The following is a 25,779-nucleotide window of genomic DNA, read 5'->3' as shown; positions in this document are numbered from 1 at the left end:
AAATTTCAATTCAGCTTTTGCCACAATATCAATGGTTTTTGTGTCCACCTATCCACATTAATTAGCTGTACATGATCATCTTGTGAAAGGCTGCAGAGGGGTGGATGCTGGAGTCTCTTGGTAGTTATGTAAAACCAGGACTGATCATCATACTGCCAAAGAAACCATGAAATGACATAAAATAAACAAGTAAATAAAATGCAACACTCCCATAAAGGTAAACAGGCCCTAAAATGTACTGAATCACCAACAAAAAAGAAGTCTTGCTGTTGCATTTTGCAGGTGTTGAAGTTGTATCAGGGCATTTACGGTGCATAAATTTCACTGTTTAGCTTTCTAAAGGTCTGGTTATAAACAAGAGAAATGGCACCCTGCAAAAACACATCAACTGACTCATGGCTAACAATTTTAACGCTGACATTTCACATTGTACAACTCTGAAAAACAACTACCCCTGAAAACTATGTTCAGGTTTCAGACATGTAGTTTCATATTTTAGATTTTCAATGGTTTGTTTACATTTTAGATCACGTAACACATTATTTTACCAGTTTAGAATCCAGGAAATCAATTCACCTGTGAAAACTGCATTGTCAGTCATTTGTGTTTATACCAAGAGCTACTGATTGGATATAGGGAAGACATTAAACCACAGATATTGTGCACACACACAGCTTATACTGTACAGTGGTATGTGTGCCTTGCTTTAATATTACATTCACTGTCAGTTCCGCTTCAGTGTCTCACTTTCTCTTCATCTCTCCTGCAGATCTGTATTGATCTATGTTGCCTTACCTCCCTCCTTCCTGTTCAGGGGTTATGGCTCCTGTCCGTTAATCCCATCACTGGGGATTGGTGACATCAGGGCCAATCCTCTGCCGACCAGGGGGGATCAGCCTGGATGAAGAGCAGTGGGACAGAACGGATCAGTCAGAGTGAAGAAGCGACCGGACCAGAGGGAGGAATACAGTCGATGAGCTCCTAGGAGCCAAAACTTTTTTCTGATTGTTGGGGATCCCGCCATTCAACCGGTATGAATCTATCTTTGTGGATTTATGCAGATATTGTAAAGAGGCTGATTTTGAATTTCAACACTTTTTTTTTTTTATAAAAGTGGGATTACGAGAAACTTGATGCTGGAGCACTTTGATGAGATAAGAATCAGTAGAGTTCATGTAATTTATTGTAATTTCTTATCTTAACTTTCTCTTACAGCAAGGATGGCTCGGGATATGTCAGATAAGGAAATCCTTAAAATGGAGTTGGAGCAGTTAAAAAAGGAAGTTAGCACACCTAGGACACCAGTAAGTACACTTCTGATTTCATCTTGGCACAATGTAGAAAAATATTTGGGTGATATGTGATAAAGTTGTAGAATTTGCATTTGCTTATTTGCTTTATTTCCTGCACAACAGGTGAGCGCAAACTGCGCTGAAACCATTGCTTTCGTGGATGGACTGCTTCCAAATGATCCCCTGATCAAGGGAGTCCCAGATGACAAGAACCCCTACAAGGGAGACAAGGGCGGATGTATAGTGACATAGCACACAGACATCCAGGGAAAAGTCACGCTGTTTTGTATGAGGGACGGTTACACTGCTGTAATGTTCCTGTAGACGTGTCGTGGAGAAGATGTGCAGTAGTTGTAAAAAAATAACCTGTAATGGTGTTACTACCTGGAGAGAGAAAGAGAGCCCCTTTTCCATCACTGGATTACTGTATCTACCTGTTGATATGAAAATGTTTCTTTATCAATTTGTAATTAAATCCAAATAGCTGTATAAAGCTTTGACCTGACCTGGCTGCTGTCTTCTTTGATACGCTCTCACATATCTCACTCTTATCTCACCTTTACTGCACAGTTAAGTTACCATAAAGTGCAACTGTCTTTATATTCTGTGCTGTTTTATGTTGTTAATACTGACTCATGATGCTCAAAGAGCAGGACAAAGTCACAGGAGTCGTGCAGTTACTGCTTAGTCTAATTCTTAATAGGATTTCAGCCGGTCGGTCAGGCCTGTTGACACCGAGCTGCTTCCTGTATCAAAGTCTTTAAGCTCGTTGAAGCAGCTTCGACTCAGCTTCCATTTCAAGCTTTCCATCCAATTAGGGTCATTTTCAATCCAGGCCACAACAAATACACACTGTTTAACATCTGCTACACATCTATTAGTCTGGATAGATTTTTTTTTTAACTTTTATGAGCAGGTTTCTTCTGTAATATTTAAGACATTAGTTCATTTTTAGTCAAGCGTTCTGCCTTGTCTTCACACCAAGAGTTATCTCTATTATTGAGAGGATTTCATTTATTTTTAAATTCTTTACCTGAACTCAAAGTATATAACATTTAGTGATGAGGATTACTATTGGATTAAAGAAATTGACATGTTTCAGCTTCAGAGTTTCATCTACAATGTGGTGTGACTGATAGTTAAAGCTTCTGTATGCAGCATTTGGTGAACATCAACTTTGGCGCCCCCTGTGGACAAAGTGCATGCACATGTAACATTGTCAGGAAAATATACATCCTGCTAAATAAAGGGTGTGAGAGCCCCTACTCAAAGTGGTATCAATCAATCAATCAATCTTTATTTGTATAGCGCCAAATCATAACAAATGTTATTTCAAGACACTTAACAAACACATTTACAGGTCTAGACCCGTAAATGTTAATACAATTTTATTAGCAAAAACCCAACATCAAGACAAGATAAGGATTCTTATCTCATCTTAATCCACCATGAGTACAGGACTTTGCAGCATTTAGCAAGTTACAATGGCAAGGAAAAACTTCCCTTTAACGGGCAGAAACCTCGGACAGAACCAGACTCACGTTAGACAGACATCTGTCTCGACTGTGTTGGGGTTAGAGAGACAGATAGAGAAGAGAGAGTGGGAGAGAGAATAAGGGGGGGGGGGGCATAGGGATACACACACAGAAAGGGAAAGAGAGACAGACAGACGCAGTATGAAGTTTGGCACTGTGGCGACAGGTATGCAGGGTTGTACTATTTTTTCCCTGCAGCCCATGAAGGCAACCCTGGAGCGAGTTGGCGTAAGACTGATTGAACTGGGCTAAACGTCCTGCAGTCCTGTTCAGGGCTACTTTATCCTCTGGGTTTACAGTAATGAATATTGTTACTGTTGCCACATCAGCTCTCCTTTTTTATTGTCTTCGAAAAAAAAGACATTATCAGTTTTTTTCTGGTGATAAGTTGTGAAAGAATCTTCAATAATAATGGCTTCCACTGAACACATAAATCTGACTTTCAAAACTAGCAGACATAACATAAGAGCTTGTTTCTTCGCTGTGGTCTATATTATCGCTGCTTCAGATTAAATCTTTGGCCAAAGTCAAACGTCAGTGTTGAGGATGAGCTCAAAGTCCAGAGGAACCTACAGCAACAAGACGTTATCACACAGATTGTGTCACTAATTGATCTACATTTTACATAAACTTTCATAACATCCATACTTGTAAGACAAATAAATATCATTTCCCTGTTAGGGTAAAAAGATCTGATAATCTCTAGAGAGGATTTCTCTGTGAAATATCAGAAAATGTTAAAGACAAAAATATACTTTCACGGTGACATAAACTCTTTATCAGATGTGAAATTTCGAAACTCAAGGGATTCACTCGGCTAGACAGCTGTAGAGTCATAAACGTTGTCATCGGATATATAAAGGTAAGGTTTACTAATCCTCAGTGTGTTCTTTATCTAAATTGTCTTATCAGATAAGAACTGTGGACATGTAAGTGAGAGAAAAAGATGACTGATTACACAATGCATAAACAAACATGAGCAAAAAACAAGCTGGAGAGTTACTGTTTTCAAGTAAATGTACAGTAACTCACTTTATATAATGACTTGAATTCTTCTCACATCTGAAACTGATGAAACCTACCATTGCTTCGTGCATAATCAGCATTTGTCATGTACCAGAATCAGACTGGCACACTGTTATTGTGATCTTTGCACTGTCACCACAGAGAAAAAGGATCTTTCACACTTTATCTTTATTGCTTCTTACAAAAGTGATACATGTCAAACTCCTGCACCTTCCTCCAGACTTTGACACGCTGCTTGATAAAAGGAGCATCGAGAGGAGGGTGGTGAATAAACTGAAGCTGGATACACTGCTGTGAAGTGTGCAGCAGAGCGTATTTGTCAACATGATGTGGCTGGTGGTTTTCTTTGTCTGGTTGGCGGTTTGGGCGGGTGGAACATACTGGTATCTGTTTGGGAAAAAAAGCCCTTTCTCTTTGGAGTCGGTGAGACCTCCTGCGCCTCGGGAGTTTGATCAGAAGAAGCGCGACAAAGTCATCAAACAAGGTAAAACTACAGCAAATGAGAATAACTCAAAATATCATGACCCCATGCTCTGATAAAGATACCAAATTAGCTTTTTGTCAATATTTAGACTTGATTTAACACTCAGTAATTTCATGTGTTGACTAGGGATGGGTACCTTTCACATTTGAAATGATGCGTTACCAATGCCTAATACCTGGCATTCGGTACCAGTACTCAACGGTATCACTTTTCGGTACTTTTTGTGTTTATGTGGTTAAAAATATCAATTTGTTCATTAATAAAATATTAAATTTTTCAATTTAACATATACTGATTCTTCAATTTATAACCTTGCAATGCCATGTTCATGTCCAGCATGAAAAATTGCCTACTCTTCCACTCCCTCACAGTCACAAGGATGCATTTAGGCACCTAAACATGGTACCTTTTGGTTTTTATGTGAATCAGTACCCGGTACTTTTGACAGACTTCGGTCTGTACCTACAAAAGTACCAAATTCGGTACCTACCCCTAGTGTTGACTATAAAACCTAAGATTTTTGAATGTTTATGAAATAGAAAACATCAACTGTTAAACTTTGCAGTTTGGATGAATTAAAAATCTTCAAATTACCTTGAATGCCATTCTTCAACACTTAAAACCAATTCATACAAGTCTTATCCTTGAAATTAAAACCTTAAAATGAGCATAACAAATAAAAGTGTACAAAAAGTAACGCTTTTATTGACGTTCTTATAACTACTGGAGTATAATGATACGTTTATCTGTCTGACCTGTCTTCGGTGTCATAACTGTTTAGATTGGACCTAAATTGGAGTAGGCAGTAATTATATTTCATATGAGTTCTTTATCTAAATTAGATTATGAGCAGAGGCTCATAAAAATGTCTGTAATAGTTTTTATTGCCAACAGGAAAGAACAGATACAACAGGTGTTAGGAACAGGAGGTGATGTTTATGTAACTTATTTATGCAATTTGTTTTCATGTCTTACTTTCAGCCCAAAGTTCCAGAGTTAGCTTGAGTTACGTGTTTCTTTCTGTCCAGGTTTCAGCCTCGACAAAGTGCCTCAGAATCTGGATGTCATCGTCATTGGGAGTGGGATTGGTGGGTTGACAGCTGGGGCAACGCTGGCCAAAGCAGGGAAGAAAGTCCTGGTGCTGGAACAACATGACCAAGCAGGAGGCTGCTGCCACACCTACGTAGAGAAAGGCTTTGAGTTTGATGTCGGTAAGAAGGCAATGATGAGATCTGTTGTGATGTCTCTGAAGAAACTTTGAGATTGAATCAAAGCTGTTTTCTTTCTGGTCTCCTCCAGGACTTCACTACATCGGTCAGCTCCATGAGAACAGTCTCCTGCGAATCGCCTTTGACCAGATCTCTGAAGGCCAGCTGGAGTTTCAGGAGCTGAAGCCACACTTTGACACCATCCACATCGGCCTGGGCGATGAGAAACGAGAGTACACCGTCTTTTCTGGGAAAACCGAGATGGAGGCTCATCTACTGAAGCAATTCCCTGATGACACTGAGGCCATCAAAAAGTTCTTCAAAATTATGAAGGTGCCGTTGAACATGTTTTGGATAAAAGATACAACAACTAAAACATGAATCAGATCGCTCATTTATCTCTTGTGTTTTAACAGATCTCAGCGAAAAAGACTCACTACCTGGCAACTCTGAAGCTGATCCCAAAGTGGGTTTCTTTGTTCCTGCTCAAGTCGGGCATTGCAGACCTGATCTCTCCAGTGTTTCGCATCAGTGGCACATGTGCCACAGAATATGTGAACACCCTGACAAGCAACAAGGATCTTCAAGTCATTTTTGCTTACCTCTTCTATGGTGACTCTTCTAAGTCCTACATCGCTGATTTTAATGAACGCTTTTAAAAGATAAGACATGGGGTCAATGACTGATGATAACTTGTCATCTGTGGTTCTCCAGGTGTGCCTCCAAAAGACTCAAGCATTCTGATCAACGCCCTCCTGATTCATCACTACAAACGAGGAGCTTACTACCCTAAAGGTGGAGCCAGTGAGATTCCCTTCCACATTATCCGCACCATCCAGAAGTACGGAGGGAACTGCCTGGTCAGAGCTCCCGTTTCCCAGATCCTGGTTAATGAGAAAGGAGCAGCTTACGGTAGGAAAATAACAATTCTAGTGGATGGTTTGGTGTTAAAAACCAAGACATTAGTCAGGAAACTGTCACCTTTCCTCTTTTTCTTTTTTTAAGGTGTGAAAGTAAAGAAAGGTCAAGAGGAGGTGGAGGTTCATGCACCTGTCGTTGTGTCAAACTGTGGTGTCTTCACCACCTTCCAGAAACTCCTTCCTCCTGAGATTCAAGTCAGGACAGGTAAGAGGGAAACTTCTGAGAGAGAAAAAGTGGAAATTGAAGGTGCTAAGTTTGACTTTTTTGTGTTTAGATATCCAGGACAGGCTGAATATGATGAAACACGGCAGAGGGTCGTTCTTGGTCTTCTCTGGTTTTGATGGGACTGAGGAAGAGTTGGGACTCGAGTCCACAAACTTCTGGCTGTTCAAAGATAATGATTTGGATAAGTCGTAAGTATGCAGAGCCCTGGATTTAATGTAAAATGAGAGTGGAGAGTATGAGCTGCCAAAAGGGGGCGACATTGGATAACATGTCAGAATTCACAGGCTTCACAATTACAGATTGCTGAAATAAACATCAGCACATCTTTTCACAACTCATGTTAGAGTACGTTTCTAATTTTTCCTTCAACTTTAGCTCACTTTAATAATTATTTTTTCTAAAATTATCTTTAAAAAAACATTTCAGAGTATTGCAGTTCATTTCCTAACCACTAGGTGGAGTACAAAGCCAGTCAGCTCCAGTGTTTAAATACCATTCCTCTGAATGATGTGTGGCAATGTCTGCTCTGACAGATTATGATCTGAGTACAACAATTTAACTCATTTCTGTGTGTTAACTAAGGATGGAGGATTTCTTTGCACTGAGTAAAGAGGTAGCACCAGATAATATTCCCATGATGTTCATCACAATGCCATCTGCTAAAGACCCTGAGGCCAAAATAAGACACCCTGGTATGAACATACAACACTTTCTCTGCTGGAAAATATATCAAGATAACCGCTCCTGGAGATTACTATTTCTAAGAGTCTATACCAACAAGTTATGGTGTCTTATGTGTTCACAGGGAAATCCTGCATGACAATACTGACGATGGTAAAGTATGAGTGGTTTGAGGAATGGAAAGACACAACAGTCCGTAAAAGGGGTGAGGACTACGTCAACTACAAGAAGAGATTTGCAGACAATCTCTTTGCCTGGGCCTGCACCTTGTTCCCTAAAATTAAAGACAAGGTAGGCTCGGTCATTCAGTGTAATACACGTCTGCTCTGTATGAATCTGGCAACGAAAGCATGTCAGGATGACAAAATCATAATGATAGCCGTCTGGCTTGTTTCTCAGTTGGTTTTCCAGGACGTGGCAACCCCACTGAGCAACATGCACTACCTCGGAGCCCAACGTGGAGCCATGTACTCTGCTGAGCACAACCTCGACCGTTTCCAAGCTGAGGCTGTGGCAAAGAACAGGAGCGACACCCCCATCAAAAACCTCTACATCTCAGGTACAAATATAAAACCTTGTATAAGCTTTTAACGTGAAAAGCTCATTGATAAGATCAGCTTTTAAAGGTGTTGAAATGTTTCAACAAGCTCAGAAATTTATTTACTTTACCCAGCTGGTTGGCATTGCTTTGACAATGTTTGTGTAATTCTGGTGAGCTTTGTCAAATCAGTCAATAATTGCGGTTAAAACACTTATAAAAGCAATAAATCACCACCTAGGGGGAGACACAGACAATAGTTGTAACCCAGCTGCTCCCATCCCATCCATCAGAATTTATATGAGTTTGTGTCTTTTTTTTTCCAGGCCAGGACGTGTTCAGCTGTGGGATAGCTGGCGCTCTGCACGGCGGACTCCTCTGTGCTGCTACAGTGTTGGATCACATCATCTACATCGACTTGCTCTTCCTCAAGAAGAAGCTGAAGAGGAGGAAAGCCAAAGAACTGGCTCTGCTGGCTAAGAAGAAGCTGTAAAAGAAGGGCTCACGACTTCCCCTGCAGGACAATAGTGGTACTACAAAGACCTGGGTGCAAAGGGAGTCAATTGTTGTGGCAGAATTAAAGGGACACAGCAACTTTAGACATAAGATTAACCTGATCACTGGAAAAGTAAAGGAAAGAAAATCTTTGAAGATTTGTTTGTCAGGAATTCATTGTGATAATGTCCTCATATTTATATGTATATATGTGTATTTACCATCCGGAAATAAAATAAAATCAATCAATAATCATTTATCTATCAGGAAAAATCATGAAATTCTATTAAGGGGATATTTTTCTAATTATTTACATATCACCTTCTGGTGTTTGGAGCTTATAAGTCCCCTCTGGGTTTTCGTTCCCACCGATGTTGTTCTGACCTGACATGTAACCCCACTGATGTTTGGCTAACTGCTTGAATCAAACGTACGGGGGGAAACCTCAGACTTCCTGCACTAAGTGAACATTTCCTCAGTAAACGTTGGGCAGATTGGCTGACAAACTGAGGTCTGCAGGAGACGACAGAGGGGATCCGAGGAGAAGAATGCCCCCTCTGTCCAGGCAGCCGGTGGGATGCCAGTACCTCCCTCGCTGGGTCTACCTCCATCGCTCTGCTGTGCAGCTCAGGGAAAGAGCAGGCAGCTGCTAGGGACCACTCTCTACAGCGGCAAAAATAAAAAAGGCAAAAACTAAAGCATGTTTAAGAAAAAGGGAGCAAAATAGAAGGGAAAAGTTAATTATATTGACTGTGCTTGGCTGGAAGTTCAGTCGACTATAACATGTAATTACCCTGGTTTGATAAAGGCCAGTGTTCCCCAGGAATAAACACAGAGTCTACGTCTCTTTAATTCCCAACTTTTACTTTCCTTCACTCTACTTTAAAACAAATCTAAATCTTAATTAATAACCCTTTTCTGGACACGCTTTACGTCTGTCTGATGAGGATCCATCATTTTGATCAGGGGTTTGAGTTTTGGTGATGTTTCGTCTGAAAAACGAATCATTTTTTAAAGTAAAGCCATAAAAAATCATGCAGCTGTCAACATTTGTGTATCAAACACATGTTTGTCTCTTTTAAACTCAGTTTTTATCTTCGGCCATTTTGAGTCGGTCAGATAAACTGGGCAGGACTGAGGAGGAATTTAAGGTTTTCTTGACCAGCACAAGCACCACCTCAACCCCCTTCCTCTCTTCTCCTCTTTCAGACGTCTCCCACATGTTTAGACACGCTCTTACATCAGCAGAGGCCCAAAGGGTCCGATTTTAAAAACAGCAGCCCACTCTTTCCACTGTTTAAACCACTCTCTCAAACACCCACCACACAGAGGATTTTTTAATCATAATTCTGCTTCGAAAGATTCAGTTTAGGACTGATACAAAGCAACACAATCCTGCAGCCCTGTGAAAGCTCAGAGCCAGGAGTGAACTTGCAAACACTGTAGCAGCAGGATTGGCTCAGAGAGAAGTCATGTTGCTGTGCTCTTCGTCTCTGTGCTGCAGCCAGCTTTCCTTCTTTTCCAGATGTTGGAGCTCCTCCCCGCTGGCCTGCCGGAGCCTCCCACAGCTTGAGCCCAGCCAACAACCACAGCTGCTACCAATCTGAAGACTCGCAGAGGAGAGTTTCAGACGACCCAGATGAGAGGAAGACCCAGTCTGAAGATAGCACTCAGGATCAGACTGAGCTTAAAGGCAGGGGCAGGTGACAAAAAAATAACAACAGACTCAGTTTTAGTTAAAATCTGTAAAAAAGACTCTGTTTAATGAATCAAATCAGACTGATGGGACTATGATTCCTAATCTGTGAATCAAACTTTAACACAAATTCCTGTTTCAGTATCTTAAACTAAGTCAGACACAAGCGTTTCTCCTGCTCGACTGAGATCAAAAAACATTGTCTGTGCTGTTGCTGAAAGCTTGAGGCCAACTTTCTGTTGAGCTCAATGGAAAATCCAAGAAAAAATGGCTTCATCCCCAAATCTTCCCTCTGACAATCTGAAACACAGTTTTTCTATGTCTGCACACTCCAAGATCAGACAGACATGAAAATAATAGAGTCTGCATTAACTGCTCGGTGGAAAGATGACCACTCTGGCTGTTGACACAAATTTAGAGATTGAAATGTGAAATTATCAAATTTTATCTTTTAAATTGAAATGATTTGGCAAACAAAACACTCTAGAAACTTAAACCTGAAAAAAGTTTAAGATTTGGTTTAATGTTGTTGACATTTTACAGCTTCTTCTTTAGTTGATGTGAGGGATCAAAGACTGTCCTAAACACAAAGTAAAGCAGTGAAAATTTCTAGTTTGGGGTAATTTACTCTGACTTTAATGTTTGGGTTGATATTCTTAAAGTTAGCTAAATTACAACAGATAGATAGATAGATAGATAGATAGATAGATAGATAGATAGATAGATAGATAGATAGATAGATAGATAGATAGATAGATAGATAGATAGATAGATAGATAGATAGATAGATAGATAGATAGATAGATAGATAGATAGATAACAGTGTCAATAGCTCCACATTTGTGCTGATTCTTCAGCACAAAATGTGTCGATAAGGGGTCTAATCACCTGTGAGTTATACACAAACTATCGACAGGTACTTATATAACACTTACACATTACAAAAATCTCTCTAAGGTTGACTCATGACCCTAATCAAAAACTGGACAAGTTCTGGAGGATTTGGGAAACACTGCACTCTTTCTTGCAGAAGAAGTAACTTAAATCTGTATCGGAGGACAAGGACTGTGTGCACTTTCATTTATCTCTTGTATGCGCTTTTTGATTACCTATCTCCTGTTGTTTTTTCATTTTCATTCTCTTTCCCATCTACTTATTTCTCTCGTGTATATGTACAGCAAAGCTTGCTCTGTTAGTTTGGGGTGGGATTTTTTGTTTGTTTGTTCTGTTTTGCTATGTGCTTGTGCATTTAAAATTGAAAAATAGAAAATAAATAAGTCTCCAGAGACAAGACAATTTGAAGGGTAGCAGTAAGCTGTGAGGTCAGGCAGTCTTTAAAAAGCTCAGAAAATCAGAAAAAATCTTCCAATTTTTTTCTAAATTTGAAAAAAAAGGCAAAAAAATTTGCAAAATTGAAAAAAAAAATTTTTTTCCAGAGCTTTATTGCAAGAGGTGATGCCTGATTAGTTCAGCAAAATGTTAACACATGATTATATTTAGTGTCATGATGTCATCAATACCCTTCATAAAACAAAAACAAAAAAATCAAAGGGCATGAGGCTCCAGAGCCACAGGTAGCAGACCCCTGTCCTAAAGCTATAGTCTGACTCATAAATGCTAATATTCTCCTGTAGACTTACATGTGTCATGCTGCCACCTTGACTACATGACTTTTAGCCATTCTGATCCTACCATCTGAAGCAGGAATGTATTTTGGCCGGCTTCCCTCCTCAGCTGTTTGTAATATCTCCTGCGAGGCCGCTCGGCACATTTGATTGTAAATTATGCTGCATGAAGCACATTGGATGAGAGAAAAAGAGAGGAGGTCGGACTAATGAGGCCCAGAGAAAGGAGAAAGATTCAGTCTTCACTCTACTTTTGCAAGAAAGTCCTTCAGCTCTGCACCTGGTGACAACAAACAGCTGACCTCTGACATCCAGGCTGCCTTTAAAGATCACTACACGGCATGGAGGTCCTGCTTTAACCTTGACTTTTATGCTTATCTTTAAAAGAAGAGCGACAGATCAACTGGGAGAGATGCAGGCAGAGAAAACAAAAGTAATCACAGCCTGCTGAGCCACAAAGCCACAACTCTTTATTATGTGATCATAGTTAACAAAGCTTCAGGGCTGAGCTGGGGATAAGAGCCTCTGGCTGTAATCCAGAACTGACAACGTTAGATGGTTGTCAGTTTAAGGAAAATAATTTAGGACTTAATGCTTTTATTCTAAGAGCAGACATCAAAATAGCACAGGATATAAAAATAATATTTCTGTGGTTTGATCAAAGAGTCTCAAATCTTTCACACCCATCTGCACTTTGTCTGGAGCTCCTCCTTCTTTCCGATGCATGCTTAAGACATGATCCACACTTCTCGAATTTCACCCCACCACCTCCATCTCCTCCAAACAAGCCCACCCTCCACTGAGTAATCCTCATCAGCTAATGCATCCGCATTCGTCATCGCCGCTCGCTGACTCGCACAGCTCTGTGTTTACATGGTGAGCCAGCTTGTGCAGGTTTTGTGTGAATGTGTAGGACTGGAGACAGTATGCACTAGAGGGGGCTCTTCAGTGGGTGTGATCCTCACCACCAACCCCCGTAAAGAGATGACTCCTCAACACATGGTTTAGATACAGACAGAATACTGTAGGGTTATGTGGCAGTTTTTCCCTTTTTCAGATCCAGGCGAGAAGAGAAGAAGATGTTTCCTGTTGCCTTTAAAAGAAAGATAGAGGTTAACTTGATGTTTTGTGGCTAAGAGGAAAAAAAAAGGCAAAGTCAACACTTAATTTTACATTTCTAAGTTAAGAGAGTAAACAGAGATAGTTCAAGATTTGCTTCAAGACTAACACTCTCCTCACGTCTTCTCAGTTTGCTGAGACATGTTGAGGTCTTGATCTTCACACACAAACTGTTTACTTTTCCTCTTAGCGCACACATGAGAAACATTCAGCCAGAAGGTGGCACACTCAGGTCCCTCACGGACTCTGAAGCCCCTCACGTCACATCTAATGTGTTAAAACTGCCGAATAGAAGGCCAGAGCTGCAACAACCAATGCTAGAAAAGTCTCAGAATAACTCTTCCCCGTGGTGTTAGGGTTAATGCTGCCAGTGCTGTTTCCCCTGAGGCAAAGAAAAGACACAGGCACAAGGTCTGTAATGTCATCTGTTGCATCTCAGCCCCAGTCTCCAGCTGACTGACACTAATTCCTCTGCCCTGATCTCCTGTGAGATCTGAAGTGAAAGTCTGCTTGGCAGTCAGGGGTGGCTGTTTACTCTGGCCTACTCTGACGACGAAGATGATCCCAGAGGGGTCGTACCTTTGTGGTTTTACTTCCGCGACGAGGCCGTGATTACTCTGAGCTTTAGAGGAGAGAATTCAGCCTCTTTGACTTTTACAAATCCAGCCTTTTTCACCCAATCAGTCGTCATTTCAACACAAAGAAAGAGGAAGAATGAAGAAAGACGAGGTTTTCTCCAACTCTGACTCATGATTCATCCTCTTTGAACTCAAATGTTTGGTCTGCCAGCACGCTCTGTGTGATTAAACTCTCCCAGTGAAAATGCTCCCCAGACAAAGACCTCGCTGCCACCACAGCCTCTGACTCCACCTTTACCCTCCTGACCAGACACTTTTTCCTCCAGGGACAGCTGCCCATCCGAGTCTGTACGTGTCTCTGATGCCACTGAATGCTTTAACTCTGCATCTTTTTCTGTATGTTTGATTTCTTGCTTTATTATTCCCTGAAAAATCTTTTCTCTTTCTTCCTGACACACAACTTCAGACAAAGAATATTTAGTTTAAGTTGAATATGTTAAATTTGTAAAATTACAAGTAGAGAATTTCAGTCTTTTCTTAAAGTGAAGAAAAGGACAAAACTCGCTAGAAATATTGACTTATAGTCATGAAAGTTTTTTCAAACTCTTGCTTCATTGACTCTGAGCTGTTGTATGTGTTTGAGTAGGATATACATAGCTACAGGTAATATGAAAGGGGTAGCCTACTTGTTATGGCTTGTACTGCCCTGAAGGAGCAGGAGCAACAAACGGAGAGTTCAAGAATCACTTTCTCACTTTCTCTGTCTCTCACACACACATACACATACAGAGATACATACAGAGCAAAACGTGGCTTTATCATTGCATAAGCTCATCCAGTTTTTTATTATTACAAAAAAAATGTGATTTAATGGTGAATACATAAACTTAGAAACAGTAGTGTGACCCACTTCATCAAAGTCTACTTCAGTAAAATCCCCACAGACTAAAGAAGACACTGAAAGCTCCAGTAAAATGTGTTCAGTGATCTGAGACTTTGGGTTCAACAAACTCAAAGGAAATAATTGCAGGTTATAAACATGGTCTTCAAAGGTGCTTCCCCTGTTTAAAAAGGGTATTATTAATCACCTCAAAGGAATAAAAACATTTAATAGACACGGATACTTAAGGGCCACTAACACCAAAAGCACCTGGAACTAACTGGTGCTGTGGCTCTGGTTAATGGAGACAGAACTCATGCTTTAATGCCCTACTACCCCGACATAAACAAGCACATATAGCATCTTGTTTCGTGGCATGGTTTAGATGTATTTTCATTTGAAAAATAGGAAAAAAGTTTACCAAGTCTGAGCAGTTCGGGTTGGTTCAGTTTAGCCTGATCCCGTTTGCGTTTCCACTGCAAACTGTGCCCTCTCGTGGTAGGCGGGGTGTAAGCTGGATGCCGCAAGCCACAGCTGTTAAACAATAGTGTGACGCCGTAGTAGCGCGACAGAGTTTACCCCGCTAATAAATCCAACGAAGAAGAAAAATACGACACAGTAAACAAAGAGCATAGATGGAAGACATGCAGCATTTCGTCCTCTCTGTGATTGGCATGAAGCTCTTTGTTACAAAGTGCAATCAAGCTTTGTTTCAGAGAAGTCTGTGTGCCAGGAGAAATGCAGCCGCTGTCGGGGGGTAAGTGGCGATTCTTTTGACCAATCAACAGTCTGCAGTGTTGTAGCTCCACCTTTCGAGAGCGATCGGTTCAGTCTGGCACCCATACGGAAGGGTCCCAACAAAGTAGGCCGGCTCGTCTCGGTTTTTGGGGATCTGTCCCGGAATAAGTCAGTGGAAACGCCACAAAATGCGCGCCATACCGAGACGAACCGAACTGGTCTGCTTGGTGGAAACGCGGTTATAGTGTTGTACGTAGGGATGGGTACCTTTCACATTTAAAACAATACAGTACCAATGCTTGGTACCTGGCAATTGATACCAGCATTTAACGGTACCAATTTTTAGTACTTTTTTGTGTTTATGTGGTAAAAATATCAATTTGTTTGATACTAAAGTATAATTTTTTTCCAATTTAACATATTCATTCTTCAATACATAACCTTGCTATGTTGTGTTCATGTCCAGCATGAAAAGTTATCTACTCTTCCACTCCCTCACTGTCACAAGGATGCATTTAGGTACCTAAACATAGCACCTTTAGATTTTACGTGAATCAATACTTGGTACTTTTGACAAAATTCTGTCGGTACCTACAAAAATACCTAATTTGGTACCCATCCCTGTTACCCCCTGGTACGTTGCTCAGGACGAAAGCTTCGGCCAAATGTAATTGTGGAAGTGTAGAAATAAAACTGCACATAGGACTTAAAGTTGGTTGTGTTAGCTGAGTAAACATTAGCAACACTTAGCAATCCAACTTCAGCCTAAGGTGGAAGCACTAAAGGGTGAAAATAATCATAAAGCACTGGGCCATCTTCCTATTTATCTTGAACTGATGTTTAAATTGAAAAAGCACCCTGAAACTGAACAAAGTCTCAAAAACAGGTAAATTCACAAGTCAAGAAGCAACCAAACTGTTGGTAAATGCTTGAGTGTGTTACTCTTTGCACGTGGCATACTTGGTTTTAACTTGTCACAGTTTTCTGGTTTAATCTGAGTGTTGGGAACATTACTCAGCCATCAGTGTTGCTGTAAATTTTGGTGAAGTGTTAGCCTCCCTGCTTCTTCTAATTACAGTGTTCATCAAAAAACCTATTCCTCTGTTGAAGTATTTGAACATTTTTCTTTAGTACAGGAGGCTGACAGTTTCAGGACCATTTTCATTTGTCCTTTCTTTAAAGTTTTGTTTCCCGAAGTCACAGAGCAGAGCAGAGCCGAGTGTCATGCAGAACAGCAGTACAGCTCTAAGTGATTCCAGATGCTAAAAGAATTAAACGCATGTGCTGGGAGCGAACAAAAAGATGTTCCTTTTTTCCCTCATCTCTCCAAGACATTCTGTTTCTGTCTCTGTCGAATTACTTTTATTTTCCTGCCTCCATCCTGAGTGTTAGCTGTGTTTTAAGGCAAAAAAACTGTGTGGAAAAAAGGGAAATAAAAGGCCATCCTTTAAGCTTTCGTATCAGATTTCATGAATTGGAGGAGAAAAGTTTGGAAAATTCAAAAGAAAAGCAACCCCTGGTTAGAAGAGGGAGGAGAGTTTAAGGGCTATAATCTTTTCTTGAATTTTACAGCTGTGAACGAGACAATAAAAACCCTGACTTAGAAACTAATGGGAATTTCTTCTTATGCTGTTTCTCCATCACTCTGACCTCTGAAAGATAAACTGCCATCATTTCAAGGTATATGTGTGTAGCTGTGAAAAAACTTCCTATGGATGGGGCAGGGGCTGGCTGGGAGAGACTGGGCTGGGTTTGCACGGGTGGGAGAAGGTGGAGTCTGACACACGCCTGCACTCCCACCTCATGAACTCTGAAGGAGGGACGCCCCGGGGTGGCTACTCTTTCCCTCCCACTGATGTTTATGGGGAAGTAGGAGGGTGGGGGTGTGAAGTCAAATGAAGAACTTCAGCAATGCGCCAAGACAGGTAGAGACAGGACAAAAATTAAAAGGGAGACAGAGATAGGGGAAGAGGCAGCTAAATGTGTTAATGGAGGTAGAGGATGTGGCAGATGAAATGATGAAGATGAATCATTCAATATATTAAATATTCTGCTTCCTTGTGTCTGCATCTCAACAGGAGATCCTACTATTTCTTCCACAGATGTCAAAGAAAGCAGACAGCCTCAGTGTCTTGTAAAGCAGCTGAGCTCCAGGAAAACTGTTCAGAGGAGGAATGCAGACTGCTGAGAGTCTCGTCACGTTTGGGAAGAAGCAGAGCTGGGAGAAGTCCAATCCTGGTTTAAATCCTTCATAATCTGACGAGTTAATATCTATAATCTCTGCAGCAAAAGGAAAGATTTCAACCATCCTGGTCATCCCAGACGTAAACAAATCTTCTTGTGAGACGTGCCATTTAGATTTCTTCAGTCCCACTCTACAAGTGTCCAGGTTTTCATGAATATATCGTTGAAAAGGGGAATTGTAAAAGAGGCCTAACTTAACGACAGCTCAGGTGGCCGTGCAGTTTAAGTGCGGTCGTTAGCTTGAGAGGGGTCTAAAGGAGGCAGGAAGCAGTGGGTCCTGTTTCTAAGTGTGTGTGGCCACTGTCATTACCAGGTTAAGTATAACAATCAAACATAATGAAAAGTCTCACCTCTGTGACCGGCAGGTTGAAGTGATTTTAAATTTGGGAGGTGTTTACGGGATGACTTGATGAGGCCAAACCCAAACCAGGAGGTCGACTGTAAACCGAGTGCTTGCTTGATTTTGAAACTCTATCGCAAATTAGATCCTCACATTAGAAATGTGCAGATTATATTCTGCTGTCAAACCTTCAGATGCTTTCCTGAGTAGGAAAATGTGCTTAGACTAAAACCATGTGCTGTGAATGATCTCAGGCCGTCAGTGCTGTGCAGAGATGTTTCAGTTGGTGCAGACCTCACAAAATATTCTGTCAGAAACAGAGAAGAGCTTAATTATACCAATAACAACAATGCTTTGCCATGTCTTAAAGTATTTCTGCAGTCGCACTGTAGGTTAATGGTGTCAGATGGTACTTCAGGAGCACATTCATCCACCATCACCACACAGACTCAATTTCACCAAGACCAACTCCTCCTCCCTCCCTCCTTTTTCCCCTCTGTGGTTGAATCCTCCATTTTTTTAGTCTCGACACTGTTTTTGTTCCTCCTCTTTGCACCACGGCCAAGTGCACTCCCTTTGTTGATGTGGCAGGCCTGGGAAATGAAAAGCCTATACTTCATGTCAGGCAAAGTGGAGCTCCTCCTCTTTATTTTAATCTTTTGCTTGCAAACGTGGACAGAAAGAAAAGATCATTTGGGAAGCTCACACAGTGACACAGAATGAAGGGCCTTGCAACTGGCTTGAAGCCAGAGAAAAATCCGTTGAGGCACGTGGGTGCTCTCTCTGAGACTGAGCAACTTTACTTTTCCTTTCTGATTTCAATGAGAAGCCCCAAAGAGCTGAAAGACTTCATCCTGCTTGTAAACTCTGGGGTAAAGAGGAAAGTCTTAAAGTCTTATCAGTTTTTATCTCCAGAATCAATTTACGCCAGGAAAAAGAGCAAAACTCTCATTGCCTTTATCTTCTTGGACATAAATCTGTCCAATAAATATCAGGAAGGTGTGTTTGAGAGCCAGTGAACACGCTCTCAGTGAGTTTCCATGATGTTATGTAGAGAGACAGAGAGCGAAAAAGAGCATCCAGACATCTTGCATTTCATTCCAAAGCCCAGCTGAACACAAACCAGGGAGGGACATGACACTCATCTAAACATGGTCAACCAGCTACAGCCAATCAGACTCTGAGCATCCATTATCTCCCGCCCACTCCAAACTCACTCTCTCCCAGTGCTTATTGAAGTTCAATATGTGACGTGGAGACCTCAGAGGCTGCTGTTTCTTCTTACCATCCCTAACCCGTTTGGCTCAGGGAATCTGCTCTTGTCTTTTCTGAGCATGGTAGATGGTATTTCCAAAGAAGACAGAGAGTCTGCATCCTGGCTGTAACACTGGGGCTAAGCTACATTACACCACAATGTGCGCAGATAACCATCCCAGCATCCAGAGCAAAACTACTCTGAAATGTGAAAGTAAACCATGCTGTTTATGATGACAAGCAGGCTCACTTTTCAGAGAAATCTGCTCAGAACTAGTTATTAAAGTCAAACTTTGAAACCAGAATCTGAACCAGAGCTGTGACGTGGAATCCTAACCCATATTGTGCAGATTCATGTGGGACGGCCTGACTCAAGCTGTATCCAGTTTCATTTCTGCAGCCTCCATCTGGCCTAAGGTGTTGTCCAGCTGAATCACTGCACCCATCCCCCAAAACATGAGCAACTGCCAGCGTCATATAAAATGTGTTTCTACTGATCACCGACAGAAGGCGTTTAGACTTCACATGCTCATTTCTGATCACATATAGTCCTGAGACTTTTGAAGTTTCAGACAGTGATCGTCTTTTTCTCTAAACAAGTTGCCACACAATTACCTGGTAGTTAGGAAGCAGTAACTTCAGCATCTTGTAAAGTTTAACTGTCAGGCAGGGGGTGGCGGTTTACACATCCAAAGTTGGACTTGTACTCTCCTGTTTGAATCTGTTTAAAACCTGCAGCTCCATCTTTGGAACCTTTGGTCCTCTACCTGCCGTATGCTCCCCATTAGCTGAGAGGAAGCAGGTCTTTATGGAGTTCTGTCAATGGGGAGCTTGACTTTCCCAATGAATAATTAATAAGAGCTCCATTATGACAATTGGCTCTTTTGCCCCGAACTATTACAACATTCATGTCATGAAATTCAAGTTGCACCTAGGGATGGGAACTGAATCAGGTACTTCTATAGTTACAGACCAAATTCTGTCTGTAGTACTGAGTACTGATTCACATAGAATCAAACTTTAGCATGTTTAGATACCAGTGGCGGCTGCTGGTCAGTCAAGGAGGGGAAGCTCATTTTGACCGACCTACATCATAAATTTGTTTATTTATTTAAACATAAATTCTACCCTCCGTTCCTTTTCAAGAAATGATCTGTGACCCTGTCGTACCAACCAGGTGTTTTTTCCAGGGATTTTACCAGTGTTCTCTCAATGGCCAGCAGAGCTAGACTGCTTAACGGCCTTGGCCCATTGTGTTGCGGGTGTAAGACTTGAGACTTTAAACAGGAGAAGCTCCTCTCTACAGAAGATGCTCTGGTGGAGGGTTATACTACACCATCGCTGACTGGCTCATTTCACTGTCAATCAAAAAGGGATTCGGCCTCAAACAGATCATCCAATCATCATGCAGAAGCCCAGCGTCCAGGCCAGCCGACTGCCTCATAGACCCCCAGAGACGCTGAGCGTCCAATGGGGGGGACAAAGCCCAGCGTTTATCCAATGACCAGTTTCCACAGTGGAACAACCCACTCTAGGCTTCCCAGCTGAAGTCAGATGACGCTCAGCGTCCGACTGTGTTAAAACGCTGAGACGCTGCGGGATGAATGAGAAGAAGGTGGAGCCAGTTACCTGTGATAGGAGCTGATTCTGAACAAAAGATGAGGGAAATCTAGCGAATATTTTGTCAATGAAATGTTCACACAGCAGAACATATCATCACTTTTTACGGGGGACATTTTAGGGGAAGCTGAGCTTCCCTTGCAGTCTTAGAGCAATCGCCACTGTTTGACACATAAACGCATCCTTGTGTGAGGGGGTGGAAGAGTATGCAATTTTCCATGCTGGACATAAACACAGCACTGCAAGTTTACATACTGAGAAATAAATTTGTCAAAACTTTGAGATTTTATTATCAAACAAATTGATATTTACAACCACATAAACGCACACAAAAGTAGCAAAAATTGGTACTGTTGAATACCGGTACTGATTGCTAGGCACCGGGCATTGGCACCATACCGATTTAAATGTGAAAGGTACCCATCCCTAGTTGCAACACATGCCCGCAAGTGGCATCCATAATTTCTAATGCCTCTTGCTAAACATTGTCTACTCTTTTAGCAATAGGTGCCTCTCATTAAGTTTTTGAAAATCTCAGAGTTTGAAAAGGAGAAGAAGCACAAAGCATCATTTGCAGTATGACAATAGTTACGCTTTTCTGAATTAACTTTCCACTTAAGCCCCATTGGGCTCTTAATTGGGACCCTTGACACCATTGCTGGCACAGAATTACAAAGCCGAAACATCAGGAGCCTTTCTAAAACATCCAGAGGTACTGAAGCAACCAAGAGCCCTTGGTTTCTTTAGATGGTAAATAATGAGCGCACCAAAAAGAGCCTCTTTTAAACATGGACTTGCAATCATAAGGGCCTCTGCTTATGAATCTCAGTTTACATTTGTTAAAATGTGTGTAAAATTGTCTTTTCCCTTCACATAAAACAAAGTTGGTCTTTGATGTAGCCTCCCGATAGCAAATATTTGGGATGATATTTAAAAGATTTGATGTGTCTGAAAATCAAACATCAGTCTCCAGTGAGAAAGATTTCCTTGTTTGAGTCTGAATATCGATCACATAGTTGGCTGTCGCAGTGACGCTGTTCTCTCAGGTTGCAGCAGCAGAATCCAAAACCATCTGGTTTTGTCACTCTGAGACACTCTGAGGGCTCTGCCATAAAACATCTTACTAGGATGTGACTGGAAAAGGAATTAGACAGAGGAGAGAGAAGAGATTCAAAACAGTGTTGTGTTTGGAAGAGTTCTTGGAGGATACCCTTGCGTACCTGCGTTGAGACAAATGTAGTGAGAGATGAACAAGTGGGTTTAGTTTTTATTAATATCTGCTTTGTGGATCAAGATCTCAGCTATCATTAACATGAAGATTGAGATGTAAACTCTTAATTTCTTCTCAAATTATATTTTTTTACCTTAAGGCGGAGTCGTATTTTTGGAGGGTTTCTTATTCTCCTAACAACAGAGCAACAAGGTGATGCAGTCACATTTTGTGGGGCTTGTTCACAAGATGATTAAGTTGACAAATTCAGTAAGTAAGCTGGTAACTAGTGAGTTGCAAATGCTGTAAAATATTTCTTTGCACCAGGATTTTGAATCTAGTCGACCATTAGCTAGTTTCAGTAACACAGCCACTACGAAGCGAAGAAGTTCACACAGGCCTTGAGTAATTGTTTTCAAACTACAAATATGTATTCAACATTTACAATCTGTGTGATGTCACCCAATACTTTTTTATTTTAAAGCAAAAATTTGACTTTTAACCTTGAACTTTTCGATAGAATGGCAGTTTCTTCAGCACATTAGCTACATTTTTCCGACGCTTGAAGGTGCAGTTCACATCAAACAACCAAAGAACTTCTTCCACACAAGCTTTGCTGCCCAGGATTTTAACCCTTGGATTATTATTTCATCTGTTACTCTGAATCAGACTACAGCTCTCACAAAATATGCTAACTTGAACAGCTTCCAAGTTTTCTGCATTTACTCTGTCATTCAAATCCTTGATTACACACCCGCCAGATCAAACCAAGGAGAAAGGCAGAGAAGCCAGTCATTCCCTTTCCCTTCACTCCTTCTTTCATCCTCAGAAGTTTTCTCCTTTCTCCATCTGCCTACCTCTGCTCTACCCCTCTGTGTCTCCTTCTCTTGACTCATCCAGGCAGCAGACCAGGAATAATAGGAGACAGGAAAGAAAAACTCCACAGCGGCAGAGTGCGTGGGTCCAAGAACCAAGCCCAGAGACCTTCTTTTTTCTCTGCTCTATAACCCTCTAATTTAGCTTTTATTTTGGGATGAGGGTTTATTGAGCTCAGTCCAGTGCGAAAGGCCTGGGACTCAGTCGCAGTGATATTCACTCACAGTCACTGCCCTCTCCACTCATTTATGACTGACACATCACAAGATAAAAGACATAGCTGCAGTTTATATTCAATCACTGTGGTGCTGGATGCCAATCTAAGGCTAAGAGAGCTTGATTTTAGAGCTTTTTTTGAGACAGGAAGGAGAAATACTGACTCAAAAATCAAGATCTTGAATCACCTGGTCACAAAATTACCCAGGTGTCTAAACAACCCAGCAGGTGCAAAAAATTACAGCCCTTGAGTTTAAAGACAGTGTAGTGGAGTGGTGGGCCTGGCCTGAGCTCTAACTGTCACTGACGATGAATGATGGGTGGAAGCATTGCCCAAGCTGTCAAGGTGGGATAATAACCTAACATCTACCTCTCAAATGAGGTGCTGATTTTGACTGTGTCATACAAGGACACGTTATCAGCACTCAGAGTCGTTTGTGACATAAAGACCCCCAGCACTGCTCACAAAGCAATGACATAAGTCACAGCTCAACACTTAGAAAATAGTGAAAATCTAAAACACCCATCTAAGAGTAGTTGTTTATACATTCAGCAGAGCAAAATCCAAACAAACACCCAACCAGCTTCATCACCTTCACCAACCTTCATACTCACTCTCACATCTGAAAGCTGTTAGCCCTGCATTCAGGGTGACACAGGAGGCAAGCATAAATCCTCCTGCTTCAGTAGCAGTGGGGTTGGTTTCTGAACATGTGGCTGGCACCAGGATACCTCATCATGCATGAAATTCCTCCTCCTGAAGTCTTCATGGTAGACATGGCAAATGATGCGTGCCACAACAACAACAGACAGGAAAAGTTAAATTTCTAACTTAAACAACTCAGCTTTAACTCAAATCATGGGACTCAATATTATGCTAGAAAAGGCTGACTCAAGCTATCATTATTGCATCTCAGATAAAAAATTACTGACAAGACAGTAACAGAACCCAAATATCTGCTTTCTTATGTCATCATTTTCTTTGCTTTAAAAACACAGAAGAGAAGATGGTTCCTGCTTCAGCAAAAAATAAGAAACTCAATCAAATTGGGCAGCAACTCCTTGCATGAGGAAGTAAGAAGTGCTCATTGGATAGCTCACTCAAAGAAACGGGAATGCCTGAAAAAACCCACTCGGTCTGAGCAGAATATGAAACCCAGATGGTGAGGTTTTGATATTGATTTATTTCACCTTTACTGACTCACAGATTTAAGCTTTTATATGCAAACTTAACACTAAGGATGTCTTCCAGCAAAGCCTTTGTTTATTTTTTTAAACATCTCTTTGCACAGTGAGAACAACTACAGAAAGAGAGAAAGCTTCTAACGTGGCAACTTAACTCACATCCTCCCCATGAAGAGAGGAGGTGAAAATAACGGAGGAAGAAGAGTAAGGAGGAGAAGACGGCGGCTGTGGCCATTTAAAATGGCTCAAGTTGTATACACTCCCTCTGCTAAAGAGTGGGTTAAGAGAAGTCATTTTAGCGCATGCTGGATGTTAGGGGAGGGAGAAAGACCGCACTGCATTCTTCTGCATTGAGGTCACTTTTTTCTTCTCAACAGTTCTGAAGTACTCAGCAAACTTAGGACTGGACTGCAGGCTCAATCTAATGGAGCACTGATGAGGCTTCTGCACATGCTCAGAAGTGACATAAACTGCTAGTGTTTCCTGGATGAAATAGCTGCAATGGTATATCCTACAATATTTAGTCTTTCCCATACACAAACTAGTATATTTAGGGCTGTTTAAGTCTGATTACTGAACTTTTTCTTTGGATTTATTGCTTAAATACTCACACCAAAAATACTCAAAATCAGTGTGACCTTGGGCTGCATCCACCTGTAAGTTTACCTCAGCATTAAGATAAAAAAAAGTTTCTCACACAAGTAAAAGAAAACCAAGATTGTTGCTCACCTCATTATGGCAGTCAAATTATTTCAGTCCTTGAGGAGGTACCACAAATCCAAGCAAGGAGGCATTTTTTCATCCTTCACTCCTAAGTGGGGCGTACTGCCTAGCAATGAGACCTGTGGGAGAGGGGCATCAAGGTGGCACTGGCTTGAAAAAAGTGTCACACCTGTTCCATTAACACAAACATTGTCTTCAGTAAATACAGTTGAACGAATCTTGCCATCAACTTCGATATATTTCTATTTAACGTGTTAAAGTTTGTATCATAGTGGTTACACTTTTGCAGAACATCACAGGGCTTCATATTCCTACCTTTGAATCTATTACATATGGTGCACAGATGAATATTGCTGCTGATCTGGCTTCTTCAAGACTGAAACCCTGAAAAGAGATGGGTGGAATATAATTAGTTTCTCTGCTTTAAAATTTTTGAAGTTGCTCCTGAGATCACTGCACTGTCATAGGACAAAATTTGGCAGATAGGAAAAATGATAATGTCCACCCCCCCAAAAAATACGTTTTTTTTTAACTTAAACTTCAAAAATGTTACTATATAAGTTACAAGGTAAACTAGGTTTACAAAGGTAAAATACAAGTCCTTATGCGGTTTAAGACAATATGTGGTCAGTAAAATACTGTCGAGGTTAATTTTACCTGAACTGTACTTAAATAACCTTGCATTACCTGAATAAGTGTACATTATGTTGTCTGTGCTGTCAAACACCTGCCCTGGTTAAATGAACATACGTTAAATTTAAGCTAAAATCAGTTGAGAAAGTGACTTAAACTTATTAAAGTACAAAAACTGCTACTGGACCGTTATATTTCACTGTAGACGCCGTGTAGCGTTTGCGACGTACATTTAGCTAAGCTAACTAGCTAACTAGCCTTCCATCTGTAGCCATTGAAAAGTTAGCTAACGAGCTAACGTTCGGCTTACCTGGTTCGTCGGTCAACTGAAGAACTCGCTTTCAATAGCCGTTAAGCGAGTTGTACGGTCTCAAATCTGCTTTTTTCTTCAGTGTAACAAGATGTATCATAAAAAATATGCCATGTCGGAGTTGTTA

General features: G+C 41.1%; 2 protein-coding genes and 1 long non-coding RNA gene across 4 annotated transcripts; 2 read left to right on the top strand and 1 right to left on the bottom strand.

Annotated features, from left to right (window-relative positions):
• The first annotated feature begins 967 nt into the window (after positions 1-967).
• Positions 968-1,544, top strand: gngt2b (guanine nucleotide binding protein (G protein), gamma transducing activity polypeptide 2b). The gene is made up of 3 exons (XM_074663912.1): positions 968-1,031; positions 1,216-1,304; positions 1,416-1,544. The coding sequence occupies exons 2-3, from the start codon at positions 1,221-1,223 to the stop codon at positions 1,542-1,544; spliced, it is 213 nt and encodes a 70-aa protein (XP_074520013.1). The 5' UTR covers positions 968-1,031; positions 1,216-1,220.
• A 2,633-nt stretch (positions 1,545-4,177) lies between these two features.
• LOC141784826 (inactive all-trans-retinol 13,14-reductase) lies at positions 4,178-8,403 on the top strand. Its single transcript, XM_074662727.1, has 11 exons — positions 4,178-4,337; positions 5,366-5,548; positions 5,637-5,878; positions 5,962-6,157; positions 6,260-6,457; positions 6,551-6,670; positions 6,741-6,879; positions 7,274-7,383; positions 7,497-7,663; positions 7,772-7,931; positions 8,237-8,403. The coding sequence occupies exons 1-11, from the start codon at positions 4,178-4,180 to the stop codon at positions 8,401-8,403; spliced, it is 1,842 nt and encodes a 613-aa protein (XP_074518828.1).
• LOC141784827 (uncharacterized) lies at positions 5,466-25,729 on the bottom strand. 2 transcript variants are annotated; one of them, XR_012597483.1, is made up of 4 exons: positions 25,653-25,729; positions 25,025-25,093; positions 24,716-24,828; positions 5,466-5,758 (listed from the first exon to the last, which is right to left on the bottom strand). It is a non-coding gene; the product is annotated as an uncharacterized LOC141784827 (long non-coding RNA). The 2 variants fall into 2 exon arrangements; XR_012597484.1 differs by lacking the exon at positions 5,466-5,758 and adding an exon at positions 23,495-23,565.
• Positions 25,730-25,779: the final 50 nt, after the last annotated feature.

The sequence above is a fragment of the Halichoeres trimaculatus genome, unplaced genomic scaffold (assembly GCF_033239565.1).
Source record: "Halichoeres trimaculatus isolate MK-OKI-2021-1 unplaced genomic scaffold, fHalTri1.1 fHalTri1_scaffold_23, whole genome shotgun sequence".
Classification (NCBI taxonomy): domain Eukaryota; kingdom Metazoa; phylum Chordata; class Actinopteri; order Labriformes; family Labridae; genus Halichoeres; species Halichoeres trimaculatus.
The sequence above is the reverse complement of the archived record's forward strand: the minus strand, read 5'-3'. Positions and strand labels throughout refer to the sequence as shown.